The sequence below is a fragment of the Perna viridis genome, chromosome 7, assembly GCF_037379345.1.
Source record: "Perna viridis isolate PV_CMFRI_1.1 ecotype Kerala chromosome 7, ASM3737934v1, whole genome shotgun sequence".
NCBI lineage: Eukaryota > Metazoa > Mollusca > Bivalvia > Mytilida > Mytilidae > Perna > Perna viridis.
The window spans coordinates 45,591,495-45,616,057 of record NC_142451.1 but is presented as its reverse complement, the minus strand read 5'-3'; the positions used below and the strand labels follow the sequence as shown (position 1 = coordinate 45,616,057).

General features: G+C 34.1%; 2 protein-coding genes across 4 annotated transcripts; one reads left to right on the top strand and one right to left on the bottom strand.

Annotated features, from left to right (window-relative positions):
• Nucleotides 1-185: 185 nt before the first annotated feature.
• On the top strand, nucleotides 186-19,401 carry LOC148612930 (angiotensin-converting enzyme-like). Of its 3 annotated transcripts, none has more exons than XM_088594855.1 (12): nucleotides 186-464; nucleotides 4,838-5,050; nucleotides 6,445-6,566; nucleotides 8,434-8,588; nucleotides 10,861-11,093; nucleotides 12,225-12,434; nucleotides 13,964-14,249; nucleotides 15,257-15,495; nucleotides 17,260-17,404; nucleotides 17,867-17,965; nucleotides 18,655-18,777; nucleotides 19,197-19,401. In XM_088594855.1, the coding sequence occupies exons 2-12, from the start codon at nucleotides 4,915-4,917 to the stop codon at nucleotides 19,369-19,371; spliced, it is 1,923 nt and encodes a 640-aa protein (XP_088450981.1). In that variant the 5' UTR covers nucleotides 186-464; nucleotides 4,838-4,914; the 3' UTR covers nucleotides 19,372-19,401. The 3 variants fall into 3 exon arrangements, with proteins under 3 accessions (XP_088450981.1, XP_088450982.1, XP_088450983.1); XM_088594856.1 differs by lacking the exon at nucleotides 186-464 and adding an exon at nucleotides 968-1,103; XM_088594857.1 differs by lacking the exon at nucleotides 186-464 and adding an exon at nucleotides 3,089-3,106.
• A 937-nt stretch (nucleotides 19,402-20,338) lies between these two features.
• On the bottom strand, nucleotides 20,339-24,386 carry LOC148612929 (uncharacterized). Its single transcript, XM_088594862.1, has 3 exons — nucleotides 24,071-24,386; nucleotides 22,495-22,656; nucleotides 20,339-21,074 (listed from the first exon to the last, which is right to left on the bottom strand). The coding sequence occupies exons 1-3, from the start codon at nucleotides 24,282-24,284 to the stop codon at nucleotides 20,764-20,766; spliced, it is 687 nt and encodes a 228-aa protein (XP_088450988.1). The 5' UTR covers nucleotides 24,285-24,386; the 3' UTR covers nucleotides 20,339-20,763.
• Between the last annotated feature and the right edge of the window lie 177 nt (nucleotides 24,387-24,563).

Genomic DNA, 24,563 nt, shown 5'->3' with positions numbered 1-24,563 from the left:
TCACAATTCATTTTTTTCACAAACTTACATAAAGTACACAGTTTTAGATTAAAATGAGGTTCACAGAATCTTTAAGAACCGTCGTAACGTAAAAATATGAAGACCATAAAAGTTCGTTTGTTCGGTGTGTTTTTTTCTCCACCATGAATCACCTCTACCATAGGCGTGTCTGAATTTTATACGGCTGATACTTTATCCTAAGATTTAAACTTAAACAAAACGTTATAGAGTTATCGAACTTAGTCGTGACATTACTATTTTAACAACTGAATTACTTTAGGCTAAGTAAAACATGAAAACTCGTGAAGTTAAGTTTAAATTGCTCGCATAATTAGTTTTCACAATCGGTTGCACACGAATAAGGGGTGGTGACGTATGTGTAATTTTGTTTACAAACTTTTCAAATGTACACGTATACATGTATACATAAAATGGAACGGAAAGATAAGATTCTTCGAACTTCCGTAAGTATTCAATTTGTTATTTTCATACATGCCTATGTACAAACAGTTGCAAATTTAGTTTAAAAATGTTTTATTGCACATAACCTCGTCTGACCGCCATGCAACCAGAATATACGTTGACACTCGCAATGGTTGACTTAATAGAATAACTAATTTTGAAATAAAAAAAAAAAACAAGAATAGTTACTTTCTACCCCCAAATTGATTGTAAACAAGTCTGTAGTATTCCAATAAATACATGTAGTATCAGATTTATTGTTTAATATTGGTCTGAATTATGTACATTTAGTGTCAAAATGTAGGATCGTTTCGGTTCACACGAATATTGATTATAAAATTATAAAGAAAACATCTGCATAATGATACGAAAGAATTTAGCTTCTGTTTTTGGAATTAATAATCTATTATGATTAAATACCAGCAATCATGCATTAATTAACCTTGAACTGCCTCTGATAGACCACGCGGCTAAATATGTGATAAGTATCGTAATAACCAACCTCATCTATAATCATGTGTTAAAATAATTTGATACATGTATTCCTGATCAATGTACACGTAGTTATTCAAAACTTGTACGATTCTTATCCCGACTAAGTCTACAATCAACTGGCTGGCATAGATATGAAAACGATAAATGTAAGTGTTCGTCTGATCTTACTTGTAAACTTGTTTAATTTTTGTATCTTTTAAATCGATTGATTAAAATTATTGTTTATTTATAATATTTTACTTTACATATAGTTATGCCCTCTTTGGTTTTTTTTATTTAATTACATAGTTTAGTTTAGTCACATAATTATAGGCACATTTGCATTATTGTGATTTTATTCATTGCTACTTTGATAATTTTAAGCGATTACGTACTTTACAAGCATATTTGCGTTTTCCAAACATCTACATGTTAGTTTTTCTCTGCTGAGCTATTTTCCCAATGGATAGTTAAGTTATTGTTGAGACAGGGCCGCAGAAGCTTTAGGGTAAATGATGCCAAATCTTGGTTCTGGATATTTTCAGAACCCTATGACCTCCGCGAATCTTAACGATCTTTCAACAAAAATTTGGGTGAAATTTGGTACATGTACGTAACAATAATTCAACAAATAATTAAGTGTTAGTTGAGCTAACGAGTGCAATGACGTTATGGTAAAAAATAGCAGAAAAGGATTTCCAAGATTTTCTCTTTAGAATACAAATTATTTTCATAAACAAATGCAAAATACAGTATCGGCATGATTACCTAATTTCATTAACAGTCACTTTTGTCAAGTAGTGTGCAATTTCCAAAAAGAACCTTCCAATTTTACGGTGACCAGAAGCATCATATTTCTGAAGAATATGTTCTCTTTGAACAATCATGTTTCATTGTTAAACCACATAGTCCAAGGTTTTAAGACTAAGTAAGGCCGGAATACAAAACGATCTAGTATTACGCTACTTAATATGTAAATATATCAGCGATTTCTCGATCATTGGTCCTCGGGACTGTTTAAAAAATTACCACAATTTTCATGAGGATTTGCCTAAATTGCTTCAATATAGTTACGGCCCTGCTTCTCAGAGCGCAGCGAGAAATTTAAAAAAAAAAACAATATACATAATATATCTTTCACGTTAGAACATAAAAAATACTCAAACATGAATATAATAGTTTAAAAATGACCAACGGAAATTCGTTATTTATCATTGTTACAGTATTATTACTTCTATAAAATTTCTTGTTCCTAATTTCCGTGAGGAAAGCAATTTTGGCCCAGGTGCACATTGCCCCCTTTTCTAGATCCGACATAGTCATGTATAACCAGTTATTGAGAATTCATAACACAACTAAATGAAATATGAAATTTTTGACATTAATATTTGAATCTGTAACAGCCTGAAGGTTTTATCAGTTTCTGATTTCAGATATAAATATAGTAATTATAAGGATTTCTATCGTATTTTCATTTATATGTACCATCTGTTTCATTAGTAAATATTTGTCGATATTCAAATAGAGAAACAAAAAGAAGGCTACGTTTTTAAAATCTCCTATATATATTCTCGAATTTTCAACGGTTCTACATCTTCCAGATCATATACCTTCTTTGAAATCTAAATATTTCTGTTTGATATCTAATTCCATCAAACAAAAAATATACCGATAAGACGTTACGATTTTGAACAGTGGTGATAAGTATTATTTTATGTAGACCTACTTTATGACTCCAAGTGTGACTAACTTGACGAATCGTAAAAATATATAAATATATTTTAATGGAAGCTTTCTTTATAGAAAAACTACGAAAATAGACTTGAGCTTTTCGAAGATCGTAAAAGTCATAGAGCGCAACTGCATTGGGGAGCAACCATTTGATTTTAATGGGAGAACTAGTCAAAGAATCAAGTTTTCTATCCTGCCTTTTGCTTAGACATTTTTCAATCCAGCCATTTTATTTCGAATTTGACCCTTGCCCAATAAAATTCAAGTGGTAGTTCCCATAACTCTGTCTGAATGGATTTTCTAATTACGAAATGATAAAATTTTATCTTCGATTACTTGGTCGTGCATTTCAAAAGGCGTACTGTTGGTCTACGACGTCCGGTTTAGTTTTATTTTTTAGAATACCTTATCGTGACGTAATCTTCCGGCTACGTAAAAGGTAAATACTGTACTAAAAATGAACTGTCAAATAATATTCTTGAAAAGTAGTAGAAAGAAACACGTAGTTTATTTTCATATCTCTAATCCCAATTTCATTAAGCATATTTATTTGCAAGAAAACCAAAACGTTACGCGAAATTTCCTGGATTTCGTAACGACGTAAGCGCTGACCAGCTGAACAGTGTTTTGACATTCTGCAACAATTTGCTGTTTGTTCAACGATCAGGAAACAATTAAGATTAATCTTCCTTTTGAAGCAAAGTTTTATTTTGCGTCAGATTAGAATGTAAACAGCAGCATCACGATCACATGATTCGACGGACCAAACTTAGGAACAAGCTGTACAACTATTGCAACGTACACTATTTTCACAAATACATTGTACTAATAGGCATGCAGTGTACAATTTATACAGACCTTGAGATTATCTTAACTAACCTGTCTGTACATTTTTAAGCCATTCAATCATATTCAGTTAATCGGAAATCATCCTTTCTTTAACGTGTTTACATTCAATTCCCAGAAACGAATATCGATACTTCATCAAAAAGTGTACTGACCTTTATGGCCATGAAACGATTACATCAAACAATTGTATTAAGTTTGAAGCGAATCCAACCAGGCGTTCTCCAACATAATTATGGCGATGTATACTTAATATTGACCCTACCCTTTTTGGAAATGGGCCAATTAATATGAAACTAATAGATGAATTTTCCCCAAAACTATACAAATCCATTAAGCGGTCTTAACAAACAATTCTGTAAAGTTTGAAATATATTGAACAAATCATTCATCCCTGATGTTTCGACATGTTTACGACGGACGGACATTTGTATACAATAATATTCTTCAAATTTACGTCTATATTTTTTATTGTAATCAGAAAAAAACCAATTCATACTAGCCAAAACAGCTTATTCTAAAGGTCAAAGAGTTGATCAGCCAAATGTTTTCATGACGGAAGCAATTGTTATCAACATGCTCACCAACATTGCTGTTATTTTCTTCTAAAATCAAGGCATTTGTTCTGAGTATCGGGCCATTGTGTCAAAAACCAAGCATTCACAGACTTAAATTTTCGAGTATTTTTTAAATTTGATTTATTGATTGATTGTTGTGGTTTAAGGTCCCATCAGCAATATTTCAGCTATATTCAAACGATTTAAATTTGATGAAACAGGATTGATTGTCAAAAGTGGCGTATTTCCTTATTGTAATTCTTTATACCTCTGCTCCAAAGGTGGGGCCATGCTGTTTAAACTTTATTACAACTGGTTTGTCTGTCTATGGCACTTTTATGGTAACAATTTTCTTTGGAACTTCACGCGCATTCTGAAATTTTGACACGAGCTTTATTTTGATGTGCAATGTCATAGGATTTGCGGGCTTCGACGATAACAAATGACTATTTTAATTTGACCATTCGCGCTAATTTGGGAGTCCAGAGGATAACTGTTGTAAACACCATTGACATTGTGTGTGTTTGGAAAGAAATGATACACATGTATTTATTCTATCAGTAAAAAAGTGCCAATGAACGCAACGGATTGAAAAATTTGGGAACTTTTCAACGAATCAGAAGATTACGAAGACGTTGTACATGTACTCAGTTGTGTAACTTGTGCCAGATTCCATTATCATTGCTTTGACAATGAAGAATTTGATATTTATTCTGCAATACATGTATAACTTGTACCAGAACTGTCGTGAAATTTTATGTTTGCAGGTGCCATTGTTTGATATGCTGTTATAAAATTTAGCAAGACAACAGGTCAAAGTAGAAGAATTTATAGAAACGGCTCGATGCCCCCGCTTTGGCGCTTAGTATGGAATCTTACCATATTGGCATTACTGAGCAGTGTGCTACAGGTAGAAGCAAAGCACAAACATAAAAAGTTGAAAGTGGCGCTTCATAACTTCGATCGGGAATTTCATATAGGTACATATAGTTAGCGTTTTAGCCGGGAGATTCATGCTCTTCTGTGAAATTAGCCCTTTTCCTGTAAAAGCCAATACCTAAGTGACATCAATAATAAAAATAAATGACTTAAATGTATATTGAAGTGACCAATGAACAACTGTAATTATTGTTCAACAAAGGCAAAAATAATGGGTATACATGTATTACAGTCAGTCCTATAGTTAGCTTCATAGGGGAATAAAGTACCCAAATGAAACATATGTTAAACGTATTAACCAGTAGATTATAACTTTTCAAAGGTATGTTAAGCTAAGTCAGGGGTCCACACTGACAGTAGTCTAGTAGCCATGTGCCTACCTAATTTGAGAGAGGACTACCAAGAAATTTTAATTAGTAATCCTTTTGGCTACAGTAATTATATTTTTGAATTTACTATACCTTAAGAGGGACCCCAAGATGTTTTTTTACCACCTAATTTATTGATCAGAAAGTTTTTGGGGCTAACTAGCTTAAAAATTTAAAGTCATACCCTGTCAGTTTGATAGAGAGTTTAAATATCTTGTCATTTGTCTAGTTAAGTGTCAGTCTCTGTAAAAATCAGACAGTGGATGAAACATGGTGTGCAAAAACCCACCATTTTGAAAATTTTATTTAACTATTTAGACCAACAGAATAAAAAAAGACAAGGTTTTTCAGTATTATTTTGGTCAACTGAGTTACAATTTCATTGAAATGCATCGAAAATGAACATTTCAAGGGCAGACAACTGTGTCAAATTCATAATTTTTCTAACATTCTATTGAAAAATTTCTGAACAAAGCCAGTGATGCAGAGATCAAATAATAGAGAAAGCATCCTTGGGGAAAATTATATTGTCAGATCGGTGGATTTTTGACACGCATGTTTCAGATTTTTCCAATTTTGCCTGATTCTTACAAATACTTACAGTTAACTACCTAGAAAGTTAACCAGGTGATTATTTACATAAATAAAGTTCGAAATTTTCAAAAACATTCAGTTCTGCTGGTTCTTATATTACAACAGGACTATGCAATAAACCAAAGCTAGAATCTAAAACATATCCCAGAGCCTTGGATGTCGAGGTCACCTGGATAAGCATAGAAACACATTTTTCTTCACATCAACAAAAAGGGAGCGGTCCCATTTAATAAAGAGGTCGGGGGCTATCATCAGCAAAATAATTGTTGTTTGAAACTCTGCCCTGACTATTTTCTTTTTCATTTAGGCCTGCTACACTGGTATTGATAATCTTTTATTTAAATTGTTTTGTTTTATTTTTGGTATTTTTTTTTAAATCAGCTGAGTCCTTGTTTTTCCAAATATTCACAATTGACATAAATATTTTTGAAATCTAATGGTTGCTCTCTTACAGTTAGGTGTAAATTTTTTAGATGAAAAGTTAGCAGATGTATGGTTTCCGGAGACAGAAGAAGAAATGAGATCTATCAGACATAGTTTAGCTCTAGCAGAATGGAATTTCGTGACAAATGTCACAACCCAGACTGAAAAAGAGGTGAAAGCTTACTTTTTTAAATCTCTCTCTACCCTCGGCATGTCTATTTTAAAATAAATGTTACATATTAATTTTTTCTAACACTTGTGCATAGGTATTGGGTACAAAACATTAATCAGTTATCCTGTCATCATTTGGAAATAACAAAAAAATTGACAAAATTAATGTTTTAACCACAGCAAATGGAATAGCAATCTCCTGGCAGACCCTATAACCACTTCCTGGTTGACTAAGTGGTATCAATCGGCTAACTAATAGGCCAGTAAAGCTTTGGAATATAGAATATACCTTTGCAAGGAGAGTAATTAAAATTAACTGTAGGGCAGTGGATTAGCATGTGTGATACATACTTCCGCCAGCTAAGGCTTGAAGTAGTGCACAATAATTTTTTGGGGAAAATATGTGAAGCATCAGTTAACAGGAAAGGGTGTAGTGTGGTTACAATCGAATTTTATCAATATTTTATGGTATTCATCGAACAATCGTGCATTTTCTTTTAATTCTATCAATCAGTACTCAAGGTATCATCTTAAATTTCTTGAAACCACATAAAAGGCTGCATAGCAGTTGGACGCCTTTTAAAAAACGTACTACTTTTCAATTGGGTGCATTTTTTTTTATTTTAAATGGGGCAAAAATTTTGAATCTCAGCCTTTCAATTCGGCGCGTTTATAGGTAACTATAATTAAAGGTAAGATCAATAAATCATATGAATAGGTTAAAAAAATGTGTATATAAGAAGTGTTCAAAAGATTAAGAAATGTATCATTTTCATTCTATTTATATCAATTGTAATAAATTTTCGACCAAGAACATCCGGCTCTGTATGTTTTTGTGGGTGTATTGTTGAAGAACTACATCAAGATGATACATGTAGGACTAGATGTTGTCACAACCGTTCGTAGAGAAGAAAGCGAGTAAATTTAGTAATCTATGGAACAGTATCCTTTACTGTAGTGAGGAATTGCCCCCAAGCATTCCGTTCGAACAGACATATAGTTTGTCTGTTCAACCTTCCTGTGAATGTGATGTTTTTAGCAGGACTCTTTTGGAATGATTGTTTTTTAAACAAGTAACTTTTATCTTCTAGTGCTTTTGAGGTTTAGTTAACAATCACATTTTAACGGTTAGAGCTTATATGTTTTATCATGTCAATTTTGACATCTTGTGATATGCTGTTTTATCGTGTAAGTAAATAAATTAATATTAAAACAATTATTCACTTACACTAGCTCTTGAAAATCCTATTTAAAATATGCGCCCATATGAAATGTAAATGTTAAAATAGCATGCGCCCATTTGAAATGTCAATGCGCCTAAATGCAATGCACTGAAATAAAATCGCAAAACTTGTTTTATTGATTTTTTTGATTGATTGATTGATTGTTAGGGTTTAACGCCCGTGCAGCAATATTTCAGCTATAACCAGGCGATGAACGTGAAATGAATGATTAAGATGAACATGAAATGGTGATGAAATGAAAAAGGGATGGGACACAAGGAGAACGGAGTTGACAAATTTTGATTGCTGAGTACTGGAAATAGCGAGAAGTGGGTTGAGCCGGGCAATTTTTCCTCATTGTTGCGGAGCCCAATGGTTCCTACTCCAATAGAAACAACAGAATGGTTCTTTAACGTGCGAGAAACGTGGCATATTTCCCAACACGTTGCACCACTATGGTTTGCGGTCAGGTTTTCCATATTATGGCCTGATGACCCGCACGGGGAAACAATTGTTTGGAAGTTTACTATCCATGGCTGTATCCACGTGTATAAAAAAATAAATCTTATGTATTGTACTGATCGACTCGACCCTTTGTGCTTCAAACAATGGTGGTTGTGACTTGTTTAAATATCTTTTCTTTAGATGGTACATATGTCAATGGTTGCTTCCAACTACACAAAATTTATTGCGAACGAGGCTAGAGAGTTACGACTATTATTATTCATAACTTCTGAATCTAGAAGAAGATTAAAACTTCTCGGCGAGTTCACAGATCCACCCGATATAAATGATCAGAGGTAAGATTATAAAATCCAAATTTATAGAAATCAAAAGAGACAATTTTATTATAGTCATTTTTCCATATTTCCAGTTCATAGCCTCTGTATGTGATTTTTATGTAAATAACACCAAAGAACTTTGTTACACTCCTTGAGACCTTCATTTAAAGTTCGTGTATCGTTTTCGTGCGATTTCTCTGATACTTTTAAGTTATATCGTGCGCTTGTACTTTGTTTTTCATGACGCGCGATGGAAGTGTGCGTTTATCTGCACAATAGGACACGCGTAAAAGGAGTGTGCGTTCGTTAACCTGCATGGTAGGAGCGTTCGATTAAACGCACGATAGAAGCACGATATAAGGGCTCGTTTACCTGCGCGACAGAGATGTTTGTTAACACGCACGATAAGAGCGTGATAGGAACGTTCGTTCAAATAAACTATAGGAAGTGTATCGTACGGTTTTGAAAGTATAAGACATATAAACATTGTACACGTTTAAGCTTAATGTTATTATTAGAACAGTAAATTACCCTTCCATTTTGTATAATACCTTTAAAAAGAAAACATGATTTTTTATTCGTGTGTACACTACTAATTGAATACCCTCATATGATTAGGGGGAAGACGACAAAAAGACATTCACAGTTATAACATGAGATAGGTGTAACCTGTAAGACGATCAAGTTGAATATACATGTATTGATATTTTGAAAATTAATTATCGGGTATGCCATCATTTGTGGCGCGTTGTTGGTGAGAGTTTAATATATGCATTTGATAAGCGTTTTGCATGCGTCTAGGTATCGTGCTGGAAGCATAACAGTCTCGTGGAGTGTATTTTTTTAAAATCCAATATAAAATTGATGAAAATCAGGATTTTCCTTTCGAGATCGACTTCGCCGTGAAATCATAATTACATCTTTTAATTAGAACGGCACTATTTATTTCCCATTCGCTACAAAAGTGAAAAAAATTCACCTCTTTAAAACAATGACGGAGCTGCATGTATTCATAGCTTCATTTTCCCATTGGCAACTAAAAATATCATGGCATGACAGTTTACTTTCTTTGCTATTTTAAGCAGACGGTGTTCGGGGTCAAAATCCCCCTTTTTCTAAAGGACCGGTGCACCTGGTCCATGCTCCCAGTTTTAGTGGAGTCCCGATTGCTCATTTACTTTTGTTACTTTGTATGTATGATTTTAGTTACTTTATGTTCTTTGTTGTGTATGTCTGTTTTCCATGTCTGGTCTTTGTGCCTGGATTACATTCTTTTCATTACCGCTATAACCTTGGTTCCCTTGATTACTCTTTCTACTAATGGCACTCAAATCTAAAAAAATATATTATTCATATATTAATATGGGAAACAGTACCGTTGTACCTATAGAAGACTATTCTTGGGCTACTGCATTAGGTGTAAAATAACGGACCAAACTTCTCACGAATACTTTACAATTTGTTGCATTCGTTTAAGGAATCATGAAGGAAATATTGTTGAACATTCGCGTAAATTTTTTGATGTGTCCAAAAATTGTCTTCCCTTTCCACAAATCGATACGAATATCGACGATTTGCTAAAAGGTATTTACGGATGCCGGAGGGTGAAATACGAAAGCTCGAAAATGACCACTTGTTGATTATTCGTAATAAACATTGATTATTCGTGTGTGTGTGTGTGTGTGTGTGTGTGTGAAGGGTATATTAAGAGAACGCACATGCTCGTTCGTATTTAGTCTATCCGTCTTGTTTTCGTTTTTAATATAGAAATAAACTCATTTTCTTCTGAGTTTATTGGTGTATAAAACGGTGGCGATGCAGTCATAAACTGAATAAAAGTTAAATTTGTGAATTTGCATCGCCGCCGTTTATACATCAATAAACTCCAAAAAATGTGTTTAATTCTTTCAATTCTTTTAAACAAGTATAACTTAACGTTTTGTCTTTATGCCATAAATAAATGTTTATTTGTTTTTGTGTCATTTGCGCATGAATATATTCTACAGTGAAATCATATATTGAAAATATAGTCCAGTGGTTTAAATCAATATTTCTCCAAACGAGATTTGCTACATGCGAGCTTAAACGAGTGTGTAAAATCTTAATTTTACCTTGGAGAGTGGAGAAATAATTTAAATAAAGAATAAGCTACAAGTGAATCGGTTTCTCTTATGAATATGTAGAAAAGTTTGAAACTGTTAAATGATGAGAAATAATCGTCTGGTGGTTAAAGGTCACGTGCAGTTTTTTAATCACCGGCTTAGAAAGGGAGAAAATGAAATAATTTCAGGGCACTAAACCAACGACAAAACCAACTTACTGAGATCTACGCAACAGCTACTCTACAGAATGAAGAGAAAACTTACCGACTAGAGCCTGAATTGACCGATTTAATGAAAACAAAAAGAGATCCAAAAGTTTTAGAATGGGCATGGAGAGGCTGGCGTGAAGCCACAGGAAAAAAGATGAAAAATGTGTATGCTGAACTCGTCGATCTTTTAAATAAAGGAGCGAAGGAAAACAGTATGTTTATTTATTTACATTATCTTCAAACTTAATGTTTTAATTTCTATACAACCTTTTGCGGAGAAACAATGGTATCACCCTGTCGTCGTCCGCTAACTTTCATTTATTTAGGATAACTTAAATAACACTTATCGTACTTTTTTAAATTTAAACCCATTGTTTCTAGGTTGTAAGGGACATGGCGGAGGACTCTGGTGTGTCTAGGTTGTAAGGGACATGGCGGAGGACTCTATAGTTCTCTGGAGATTCTTTTCGAAAATAAGGGACTAGACTTAATATCTTTAACAATAGGGAACAAAATGGGGACACGCTAAAAACAAAATCAACTTTTTTTTCTGACGCAGTCGGTAGTGAGTTTGCTTTTACATCACGTGACACCCATGGTGTTGAATTATGGAAAGGTAACCTATGAAGCTTCACAAGTGATGACAATCGTGATATTGACGATCCTGTTAGGGTATTTGTGTCCGGAATGTTCACAATTTCAACAAAAACGATCTATACTTACTAACGTAAGTCTTACTTGAGCTTTGTGAAATGATGCCATGAACATAGAATTGTTAAATTTCTGTGATATTTTAGGTGTTTTGCACAATGTGAATTCAATTCAAACAAATTACTTGATATACCATTCAATAACAAAAATATTACATGATAGTCCAGCTACACAAATGTATGTCTTATTTGGAAATGAATGTGACCAAATGCCTTCTTTCCCTCGTATAAAATGGGTCGCCCTTTGGCATACCTTCGGGTTCGATCCAAATTGGAAGACAGAAATTCGGGTCACTCTCTTAACAGGACCGTTAATCATGTGTTAGTTGTTAGTATTCACAATTATTTATTATAGTTCACATTTCCAACAAAACAACGTTTAAAACCATTTTTGTTAGGCGTATTGTTCAGTGGATTTATGTCCGTTCGTTGATCCGTCGGTAATTTTTTTAGCCTCGGCATAATGTAACTAAAGTTTCATAAATGTTCATCTTGGTACTCTTTTACTTCGCGTCGATTTTTTTTATGTAACTTAAATAATACCAAATACATTTCCTTTCAAATACAGTGTTGCTTATGTACATGTAAACAATTATTTACATATAACATGTACCTTTATCTCTGTAATTTTAGATTTTGCGGACTATGGGAAGGCTTGGCGCGACGAACAGTTTGAAAGTACACCAGAACTTATGTCCATGTGCGCAAAGTTATATAGCGAAATTGCACCTATGTACATGAAAGTACATGCTTACGTCAGAGCAAAGCTACAAAAGTACTACAAGGAAAATTATCCTGAATTTGAGTTTCCAACCGACGGAACAATTCCAGCGCATTTATTGGGTAAGACAACTATGTTAGTGTTCTTTTTTTTCTTTAAGACTTCTGTTTTGCCGATTGAACAGATGGTTTACTACCAACGGTTCAAGTACTTTACCAAATTCTTGAACACTACTCAAGAACTAATTTTGTGGTGACTTCTTTTCAAGAAAGTTTCAAGCCATTCCTAAGTTTAAAAATCATTCATGTCGGAAAATGGTTCATCTTAGGTTCCAATATGGCGTGATCAAAAGGCCATTAGTCCACTGTCATGGTAAAACTTCGATAAACACAAACCCCCTTCACAGAGGTGGGGGGTGGGGGCGTCTTATTTCCGACATCATAAATTAGCTTTACCCAATTGACATCACAACAGAATTTTGCTCCATTACGGTTGCTATTTTGTGCTTAGACTGCACCCCTTTAACAAAATATAAAGAAACCTAGCCCTATTAGAATCATACTAAATCACGAGAACTTTATATTATCATTGTTTTATCACAAGCTATCCATTAATGTCGCATTATTTTAGCAATAGCTAAACGAGAAGAAATTGCTTTCTTTTGTATTTTCTTTGTAAGTATAACAACTCAAAATAGAAAATTTATTAGGAATAGTGTAGCTTTACACTGTTTTATTCACAGCAACACCACTTCATCGAAAACAAAAATTCATTTTAACAAGCTATTTTTATTCAAATATGACAGGTACATTGTGTATATATTTATACCGAGCATCCCATGCAAGGCTCACGATATACGTCCAGCCAACCGTAATAGGTATCAGATAGGTCCGCAGAAATGGGTCCGGGAAGTGATTTCAAAGTGAAAGTAGCCTTTAAATTGATTAAAACTTAAGATATGCAGTTCATGAACAAAGAAAAAAATAAGAAAAAAAATTACAGTAACTATCTTGATCTAGTACGCATTTATTTTAAATGAACAACCTTTTAACCTATCCTATCTCGCCCCCTTCAGCTATCCTCCTTTTTTCAATCACTTAACAAACGTAAGAAAATGTATAAATGTGATGTTCGGTTGTAGGCTATGCCTAACAGATATTAGAATATCAGATTAGGAGCACTGACCTAATGAAAAAGGAGTAATAATTTTGAAATACGTCCTAAGAGCGTTTCATCAACTTACAGTGTATATGACACTTTCTAAAGTAAACGTTAATTTTGTATTTCAACTTAGAGATAAAGCAGTCTATCAATGCATTTAGAAAAAAAATACTGCATGATAACAGTATTGTTTATTCTCCTCAGTTCTTTTTTTTAACTTATTTGTCAATCATATTTGGGACAATCATCATATTACTAGCAGTGGGTTTTACCCGAACTTGACCAAATAATTGGGTTAAGGTGACGCATAGAAATACCTTTTGATGGAGTTAAAAGATACCAGTAATTAAAAGGGCGGGGCAATATATTTCAGTATATTGCAAATATTTTTTTTTATTTGCCACTGTTGCTATATGATCCACCTTATTCTTACATAGGTCTGTATTAAATCTTTACACTTGCAAAGGTTAACTACTTATTTCTATTTCAGGAAATATGTGGGCGCAAGAATTTCAGGGTATTTACGATATCGTGAAACCGTTCCCTGAAGTACCAGAACCTAATGTAGAAAAGGCAATGAAAGACCAAGAATATGACGTAACAAAGCTGTTTAAGTTGGCAGAGGAGTTTTATACTTCACTTGGTTTAGATCCCATGACAGACGCCTTTTGGAAAAATTCCATGATCGTTAGACCAAAAGGCCGTGAGGTCCAATGTCACGCATCAGCGAGTGATTTCTTTACTAACGAAACCGACCCAAACAAAGATGACTTCAGGTACAGCAAGCTATCTGCATACTTAGTTAACAATATCATTTATTTCTTAAAGAAAAATCACTTCACGAAGTTTAATATTTTGCCACTAGGATCGACACAGGGTGGACTAAGACCGCGAGTAAGTTTGTAAACAATTATACCTGCAAATTGGATTCTACGTGCTAAATGCTATATGTAAAGCAATGAAGATAAGTCACTCACGTACAGAGTACATGTACATAGGTTTTCCTTAATGGTTTCTAGCTACCTCTTATAGATATATGGGGTTAAATATGAGTTTGTTCAAGGTAAACATTATAATTTTAAGTATCGTGTAATGTTAAGCATTTATTAGTGCTGGTAAAAAAGAACTTGTTTAACGTTTATACAGACAAAATTATCTCTTGTGAATTTCATGATTTTAACCTGAAGTGAGTGAATTATAGAACTTGTGAGAGAGTTCATGTGAAATTAATGTTAATCGACCCTTCACGCAATTTTTGTGTGAACTTTTCACACTAAGTTCTTTTTACACCTGTACAAAATTTAATTGAACGACCAAAATGAATTCTACTTCATGAACTAACATCCACCAAAATTTCACGAGTAAATAAAAAAAATATGTTTTAAAATAACAGTGTTGCCTTAAATATATGCCACACCAAAAGCTTTTAATTGTACAATTTTGATTTCCTTGTACTGATAAATGTGATAACTTTAATAAAGGTTAAAATGTAACCTGTATTTGAATTTACACCATATCAAAATTCGATCGAACCAAAGCCGTTATTACGGCACTTGTTTACCCATCTTTCTTTCTTTTTGCTCTCCATCACTATATCGAGTATATAACCACACACTACATAAATATTTTAATTCAATAAATTTCGTAGGAGTTGTGTGACTTTTTGTGCATTTGATATTAACAAGACATGTTACTACGTGTAGCAATTTAACCTTTTGTTATCTTTATTTTTAGCCAGTTGGCATACTTGAGGTTCTTATTTAAGTAAAAACTCACTTTTTAGGATCAAGATGTGCACGGAGGTGAACCCATACTATTTTGAAACAATTCACCATGAAATGGGGCACATACAGTACTTTATGGAGTACCGAAATCAACCGGTAGAATTCAGAGACGGTGCTAACCAGGCTTTCCATGAAGCCATAGGGGATACAATCTCTTTATCAGTTCAAACAGAAGAACATCTACAGAAAGTTCGCTTATTACCAGATACTAAAGTTGTGGACCGTACTTATTACGAACGTAAGTAATCTCTCTTTGGACTTTTTGGTGGGGAGGGGCTGATCCTTTCTTTAGTCATACAGAAGCCGTACATCAAGGGCTCTTGATTAGCCTTCCTTGTTCCGGCGACACAAAAGTTAAAAGTCTGAGAATATGATTAGCTTCCATGGTAACTTCAATCAAAGTCTTTGAAATTGATGACGTTACAAACAGCTGAGAATTTTCTCAGATTTAAGTATTTTTTTCAAGATTTTCAGGGCTGGAGCCTGACAAGCACTTCTTCATAATGAAAGCTGCATTCGGAATTCAGTTAAACAGCTAGTTCATATACTAAACCAGTATTTCACAGACATTTTCTTTGCTGACAGCAATATCTAATATAATGCCTTCTGGATGATTTCCATTAAAATAGTTTACTCAAAAGGTACGCATGCGTCACCTATTAATTTCTTCTTGAATCTTATTGAAGGATCTAAACTGTAGCGAGGATTACGGCGTTTGGAACCCTATCCTTTTTTTTTTTTGACTTTCACATTTTCTGCAAGTTTTGGTCAACATTTGATTAATAATAATTCGAAATCCCCTACATTAGCCCATTGCCAAAAATGATATGCACCTGATTTTTATATATAGAGAGTGCCAAGTCCTCATAATAGTATAAATGTGAAATAAAGTCGTGGCTTGGAAGCATCGAGAGCCAGATTTCAGTCTGACATGAAGTCATGTCTTTCGGAGCTTCCAGAACAAAGTTCGGTATTAACGTAACTATTCCCTTTATTAAAAAATGTTTATCAAATGGTCTACTATTATTATTCAAATTCAGATTTTTTTTTGGTTCCTGACATATCATAAGAGTAGGCCTTTCAAGCCAGAAAGTACTAAGTACATACACTAAGTAATACTACCCGATCCCACTTATTAGCGGTAAGAAATAGCAAAAGCCATCAAGATGTCTAGAGAAAGCGACAAGAAGGAAATAGAGACGCGAATATCTTAGAAAATATCTTTCTTCTAACAGGTTACACTTGCCTCATGTTATCCTTACAAGCTCGGTTTGAATGATTGCTAAGTCGAAATCACTTGCAGGCAACTGTCGGTTTCCGTTTATTAATATACCTTCTCACAATCAGAAAGGCGCTCGTGATGTTTGCCAAATTAAATGCAATCTTTTGGCATGTCAGTACTTGTCTTGAATTATTCAAGGTTTACATTTTCCCTACATAATACGTGAACATCGTTAATCTGGTCAAAACAACGCCAACAAGAAAACAAGTTAACTACAAGAATTACATGCACTTGGAACCACTTTTTAGCTCACCTGGCCATGTTGGAGTTTTTTTTTTTTGCTATTTTAATGTTATTTCTTTCAAAAATCTGCTTCTCTGATACTACTTAACCAATGAATCCTTGGGGTATCCTGCATAGAACTGATGTGGGGATTTTTGATCCGTCAAAAACATGACAGTCGTTACTAAAAATAGAACATAGCGGTCAGGTAGTATTTTTTTTTTTTGCATATATCTCCAAAACCGTTAGGTTTAGCCAAATTCTTTCAATACTGAAATGATCCTTATTATTAGGGCTACAAAAGTCTTTAGGGATAAAAGTTGTCAGATCACTCCTTGTAAGAGTTATTGTCCTTGAAAGAAGGAAAATGACTTTTTTTAACAGTTTTCAGTTAATATCTTGATAAATTAAAATAAACTTTCAGTTGTTGAAATGATCCTTATGATAAGCCCTACCAAAGACTTCTTGAGTCAAAATTGTGTATTTGCTTATTTTTAGAAAAGCAAATTAACTTTTTGATGAAACAAGCACTGTTTAAGATTGCCTTCCTACCATATGGATACTTGATAGATTTGTGGAGATTTGGTGTGTTCGATGGAACCATCAAGAAAGACCACTATAACACTGAATACTGGAAACTTAGGTAGGTCTTTGATTATGTACTGTAGTATAAAAAACATCAGAATTATGGTTAATTATATTTCAATTATAATACTGTGTACCGGAATCAACCTACATCTGTATATATTAAATAACAGGTCGGTCACAACAGTGTGGACTTAGTCTAGATTTCATTTGCATCGACTTTGGGATCAAAGTGATAAACTAGAATTTATAGCTATAGCATTTTGATACTTTTGGAATTTTGGTTTGATATACCTAAGTCATTTACGGTTTTCGACGACATACATATAGTAAACAAAAAATAAATATCGAAGCTTATGATGTGTTGTATGCCTGTTTCTTCCCTTTTATCAACGGGATTGTGAAATTGAAGGTCAAGTATTGTAAGGGTACACCTTAAATAGTGATAACTATGAGAACACACAGCTACAGCTCTCTACGATTGTAAAGCTCTTCATACACATTAATGCATCTTCTGTAGATTACAGTACCAAGGTGTTTCACCCCCTGTCATGAGAACGGAACAAGATTTCGACCCTGGAGCAAAATTTCATATTCCTACTAATTCTCCTTATATCTGGTAGGTATTATTTAAATATTTTCCCGTCACAACGCAACGGAGGGATTTAGTAATGATGTGCGTCCGTCCGTCCGTCACAGAAACTTTGTGGTAGCAACTCTTCTGAGACTATTAATTGGATTATACGTAGAAATGTGATTTGAATTGTAGCAAACTTGACCGTCTCACACTGTCATTCAGGTTCGAGGAACTTTGCATGTGTTATTGGACATATACAACGTAAAGTTTCACGAGCGACGGGGAACGTATCACTATCTTTGGCAATCTTGTTTGATTTTGTATGAAACATAAGTTAAGATGGGATGTTACTAAATGACGTTGTCGTTAGATTTATCTCCCAGTCTATGATATTGCACGGTTCTGATTGGTTGTTTCATTGTCTGCAGGAACTGTTGGAGGTCATTATGATGAAAGGGGCAATTCAAATCTAAATTGGGAAGAGTTGTAACAGTATTGATAAAGTCTCAACTTCATTTTTATGCATTGCATGAAATTGATAAGAATATTTTCAAATCTGACGGGGTTTTGACCAGCCTAAAAAATCCAAATTGGAACCACAAACAACCCTTACTACCGGCGTCCGTGGTTAACATAAGTCTTGGATGGCTAGTATTCTGATAAGACTTGCCTTTTTTGAATGAGCAATTTATATCAGTCACTTACGTCTATGTTTATTGTATTTTTTCCAGTTACTTCATAAGTTTCATTGCCCAGTTCCAGTTTTACGAAACTCTGTGCAAAGAAAGTGGACACGTTGGGCCATTACATCATTGTGACTTTTACAATTCGAAAAAAGCAGGCGCTAAACTTAGGTTAGTACCATTAAATAAAACACGGTTATCCCTGGACAGGATATGAGAAGTCGGGAGTGGAATTTTTCACAAAGTTTAAAAATAAAAAATATAAAAATGCTGGTCAATAAAATCTATGTTGTCTGAGTGAATTATTATATATAATTGAATTGAAACCACCGGATGATTCTGTAGCGTTTAAAGCACTATAGTAACAAGTTAAGGCTTTCCGTCCGTTTTTTTTTACTCCATGCTGATTTATAACACTATAAACACTTAAATGTGGTAGTGAGAGTGTCTATTGTCAAGCGTTTTTTCCTCAGCTGTTAATTCTAGTATTATTTTGTTCCATTGTATCAGGTGAACACAATCATAAAGTTGTTTTATGTATGTAAAGCGTCACTGTAATAACTATATACAACTAAACTATATGTTCACAGGTCTTTCCTGAGGTTAGGAAAAAGTAAACACTGGAAGGAAGCTTTACAAGTTTTTACAGGAAGTAGAGAAATCAAGACAGATGCAATCAGGACATATTTCAAGCCTTTAATGGACTGGTTGGACAAAGAAGAGAATAAAAAAATTAATGTTGGTTGGAAGGGCGTCCACCATTAATTTATTCAATAAATGCTCATTTTTACTTTCTTTGTGGTCTTTTTTATACTCCACTTGCAAATGGGGCGGGGGTGGTGGTGGTAAAAAGTGATAGAGGTGTCCGTCTATCTTTCCGTCCGTACTTTCTTCCATTACGCAGAGGGGTACCCATCTCTTTTCTGTTACCCTTCGAACAACATTGAATGAAATTTATTGAAGCTTTCACATGACCTTTATTACTATTCACATTTTGATCCAAATCAATTTTGGGTAGCGAAACACAGACTTATTGTCATTTATGAATATTGGGAAATGGGATACCCATTTTTATCCGTCACTTCTCATTCACCTCTGAATGAAAATTTATGAAACTTTCGTGATACTTTATGACATATTTCCACTATGGCTTTTTTGGGATTTTGACCCAAACCACTTTGGAGATTGATAGGTGTATGTCATCAATTAGAAGGGGTGGGGGTATTAAGTGAGCATCGAACACAATTTGCCTGGTTTTTGTTACAAATCTGTCAATAAAGACTCTTGACTGCAAAATTTTACGCTCGTATCAATTTCACCCATTTTTTTCGAGAAAGTTAAAATTTAGCTTTTCCTTCTTCACATCCCATTATATTTTTTCTGTTTCATGGTGATATCTGTTACAACTTCTTCTCGTCTTGATTTTGTGTGGAATATTTGGACGTTAAAAACAAACAATTAATCAGTCACAGTAAAATCACTAACCATCGTCAATCAACGAGAATGGAAACAGAAATAATGTACGTCATACAAAACTAAATTGCAATAACAAAACCGGACACAACAAAGTTCCAGTAGGTGGGCAATTCGGACGCCACCAAAACCTTTAACACCTAGAGGGTAACCAAATAACACATGAATACTGCCTTTCTAGTTAATGGGTCATAATATAAAAAAACAGCAGTTGCATGTAGAAAGACAGTAACTATATTCATATGTAGAAAGACAGTAATTACTACATTCATTACTCCTTTATTGAAATATTATTTTGATTTGTAAAGCATTGATACGGGGAACACTATTAACTACCACAGTATTAAGATGCTATCTAGCATTCAACACGGAATAGAAATCGCACAAAATATCGGGCTCTTATATTAGCAACTCGTTGATTGCCAAAAATTAACCAACTATTATGATTAAAATTTTATACTTAGATCTATACCTTGTCCAATAAGCTCTACGCAACATATTATATTTCATTGTATGCAGCATCACATTAATTTGTAAGATAAAAAATATAATATTCAATGAAAAAAGATAACAAAGAATATGTGCTCCTACAGTGTAAGACCATGATAAACACATTTGTGGATCGTCAGTGAATCGAAAATTAGACTACTCATTGAATACACAATTTTCTGTATAACAATTGTTTCACATGTGAGTTGATGCTATTCTGTACTTCAAATCGTTTCCGAACTCATTCGTGGTCGGCTTGGTTTCACTAACGGGTTCCGGTGGTTGCTGTTGTGGGTCAACATTATTCTGTGTATCGGAGAACCTGGCGTATTTCTTCTGATTCTTGTACTGCGTTGCGAAATTTTTGGCATCAATTAAATAAACTGGGCAAAGTAAAATGGTGATTGAGAACGCAGTGAGGCAGAAAATACAACCATAACTAATTTTCAGTGTACCTAAGAACTCCGATTTAAGACCCGTAGCAATGGCGATCATCAGCAAATTGACTGGAAAATAGTATTATGTAATTATATATAAAATGTTCTATCTCAACAATCATGCCATTTCAATCCTGTTAATAAAAAGGAGGCAGGGTCGGATCCAGAAATTGATAAAATGGGGTTGCGATCCAGAAATATAAGTTTGAGTTCCAGGCTATCATTAGCATACTGTTGTCAAAATTTAGCATATTAACGACATTTTACTACAGAAAGAGGGATCCAGCCCTCTCAAGGGTCTGCAACTAGAATGGTTTTAACGTATATTGAAGATCAGCGGTACTTAGTATGAACCAGAAAACTTAAAATGACAGAGTAATCAAGGGAACCAAGATTCTAGCGGAAATCAAAAGAATGTTATCCAGGGACAAAGACCAGATATGGAAAACAGACAAGCACAACAAAGAACATAAAGTAACTGAAATAATACATACAAAGTAACAAAAGTAAATTAGCAACCCGAACTCCACTAAAAATTGGGAGCATGGACCAGGTGCGCCGGCAGGGTAAGCGTCCTCCGCTTTTCTAGAAACACCGCGCTGAGTTGCTCATAAAAAGTCAATCCCGGGGTAGATGAAAGAGGAAAAGAAAACTATGATACGTCAAACAAATCAGTTTTCATGGCGCAGATGGATAAACCGTAACGATCCACGGGTTCAAGATGACGACCATAAAACTTCTGTAGTGATGACTTCAATCTTGTAGCAACATAACCTTGTTCAAAAAGCCTAATTGTAAGAAGTCAAGCGCGATACAAAAAGTATGCGCAGTTACGACAAGTTCTGGCATAACGTATTGTTTAACGATAATACGTCATCTATAAAGCGGCAACAAAGATTAAAGGATCTAGCTAAACGATGTTCTTCCTTTCGGATAAGATCAGCTATGAAGTCAGCCTCATAAGAGTGAAGGAATAGGTCAGCAAGTAGAGGAGCATGATTTGTTCCCATTGGAATGCCGACCGTTTGTTGAAAAACGCGTCTACCGCACTGGACAAGTATTTTGTCGATCAAAAATTCCAGCATTTTGAAAACATCTTCCGTATATTTGGAAGATGATTTGGAATTATTTTTTACAAAGTATGAGGAATCTCTACCAAGAACTATATATTTGTATCTAGGTGTACAATCTTTTTTTGAGAAACAACGATGAATAATGTATTTAAGTCGGGATTATAACTGAAAGTGGAGAATAGAAGTATACAGTGTAGTGTTGAAAAATCCTAGGTTTTAATGCTATTATATTCTGATAATAATCTTGAATTGAGGGTCTCCAAAAGATCTTTCGAATTTTTCAGGATCCACATTGAATTAAAAATCTGGCTAAGTTAAAAGAAACATTAGCTTCGAGCGACGACTTAATACACACCCTTTTAATGGTCGTTATATTTAGTCCAGCGTTGATTTACATTGTATACGACTAAACTTACAAGTTATCAAGTCTGCTACTACGACAGAAAATTTGGTGATGCCTTTCGCCTTGTCACTCTTAATACAGCAGGAACAGAATGTCATAGAAACAGTTATCACAAATATGGTGTAACCAATCAATCCAAGGGTAGAAAACAATCTGAACAAGATGAACAATATATCTAAAAATAAAACAACAAAGAGGCTATATGAAGTATAACATCATCATTCCATCCAATCAGAATGCCACAAAAGAAGATCATTGTTTCATAATTTAAATATTTTTGTTATTACAACAAATAACAAGTAGAAATGATGCTTTAAGAAGGGATTCATATATAAAGAAAGGTGGAGAAAAACATTCTTATGATATACGTCTCGGAAAATATTCGATATCATTATTTGAACTAGGCGCCTAGATGTTAACGAAAATTACCCATCATAATTATTTTGAACTTTAAAATTGCGTAACGGAAAAAATCAATAAAAAAGGAATTGAAAAGAAACAACTGGAAAGAAAATGAATTCAAACAAATTAGAATCCAAAAAAAAACAAAACAAATCGAAACAGAATGAAGAGAATGAAGGGAACTTTTAAGGACGTTTTGTAGTTTGTTTATAGGTACCACAATTTTCCTTATGCCAGATAATTCGACCCAGACACAGCAATTCGGAGTGTGTATTTGAACAATTCAATTCATCTGAATAATAAAACGGGGCTTACAGAACGAAAGATGGCACAAATTTATGTTTCTTCGGGAGCGTTTCAGGTTTCACTGGTGTTATATTTATGATTTGAAAATTATTGGCTGTGAAACACATTAAGCTTTCCCAGTAGAAAGGGACTAGTCTCATAGTTTGAGGGCACACATTGAGCTCCGTTCATCATAGGCATAGCCTAAAATCAATTCATATTACAGAGCATCGCATGCTAGGCCAATAATAGACGTTCAGTCAAACTGGAATAGGTATCAGACAGGCCCGCAGAAATGGTTAAGGGAACTGAATTCAAATTGAAAATAGCCTTTTAATTGGTTTTAAAATATAAAAAAAAATTATTTACAGCATCTAGATCCGGTACCCTGGGTTATTATATTTTATAATGGACAACCTATCCTATCTCGCCCCATTCAGCTACCGCCCCCTTTTTTAACGATTTTTACAAACGTAAGAAACATGTATAAGTGCAAACTCATATTACCGAGCATTGCATACGAGGCTGACGATAGACGTTCAATCAAACCGGAATAGGTATCAGACAGGCCCACAAAAATTGATCAGGGAAGTGAAGTAGTATTTAAGTTGGTTTAACATTAAAAGATGCAATTCAAAAACAATGAATAAGTGCGATGCTCGATTGTAGACTGTGCCTAATTCATATTATACTTGTAACTTAGCAGCAGAGTTTAATTCAAAACAATCATATTTACCCAACCTTAATGGGATGTACGTCCGCAATACTTCCGGAGTCTGGTCCACTTCATATTTGGCCCTAAAGAACATCCTAATTATTGTCTTGTAATTTTTATACCAATAAAGTAAAAATAAAAATTCGAATTTGTCAAACTGTTTATCATCAGCAAGAATCATACTAACCTTGGTTTTTAATGTCACGGCAATCATAGCTACCATCGGCCTCATGAATACACATTTCCCGCAGTCCAAGTGTCCCTTTCTGTCCATTGTATTTAAACTCCGTCCACGTCGGATATAGATAAAATGAAATCAGGAGGCCCAATCCGACAAAAGACAGGAGAAAAGCAACTATTCGTGTGCTGGTCGAAAGTGGCTGCTGTGGAAAACAGGACATATCTGCTACTATCGAATAATCTGATTGTTGATTTTTTTTAATTACTTATTTCAGTACCTTATTAATTATTTAAGGCAAACGGGACAGTTAGTGTTATAACGATTCAGTATGCTTCATTTATTTATTTGTTTAAATGTCATGAGTTTTATTGAAAGTCTGTTAAGCGAAACTAAATAACATTTGTAACGGTTTTTAATTTTGAATTAAGAGTAATGAAAGCTTTTGAAAAATCACTATAATTAATGTTCAGTAATTTTGAATAATACCTCAGTGGCCGGT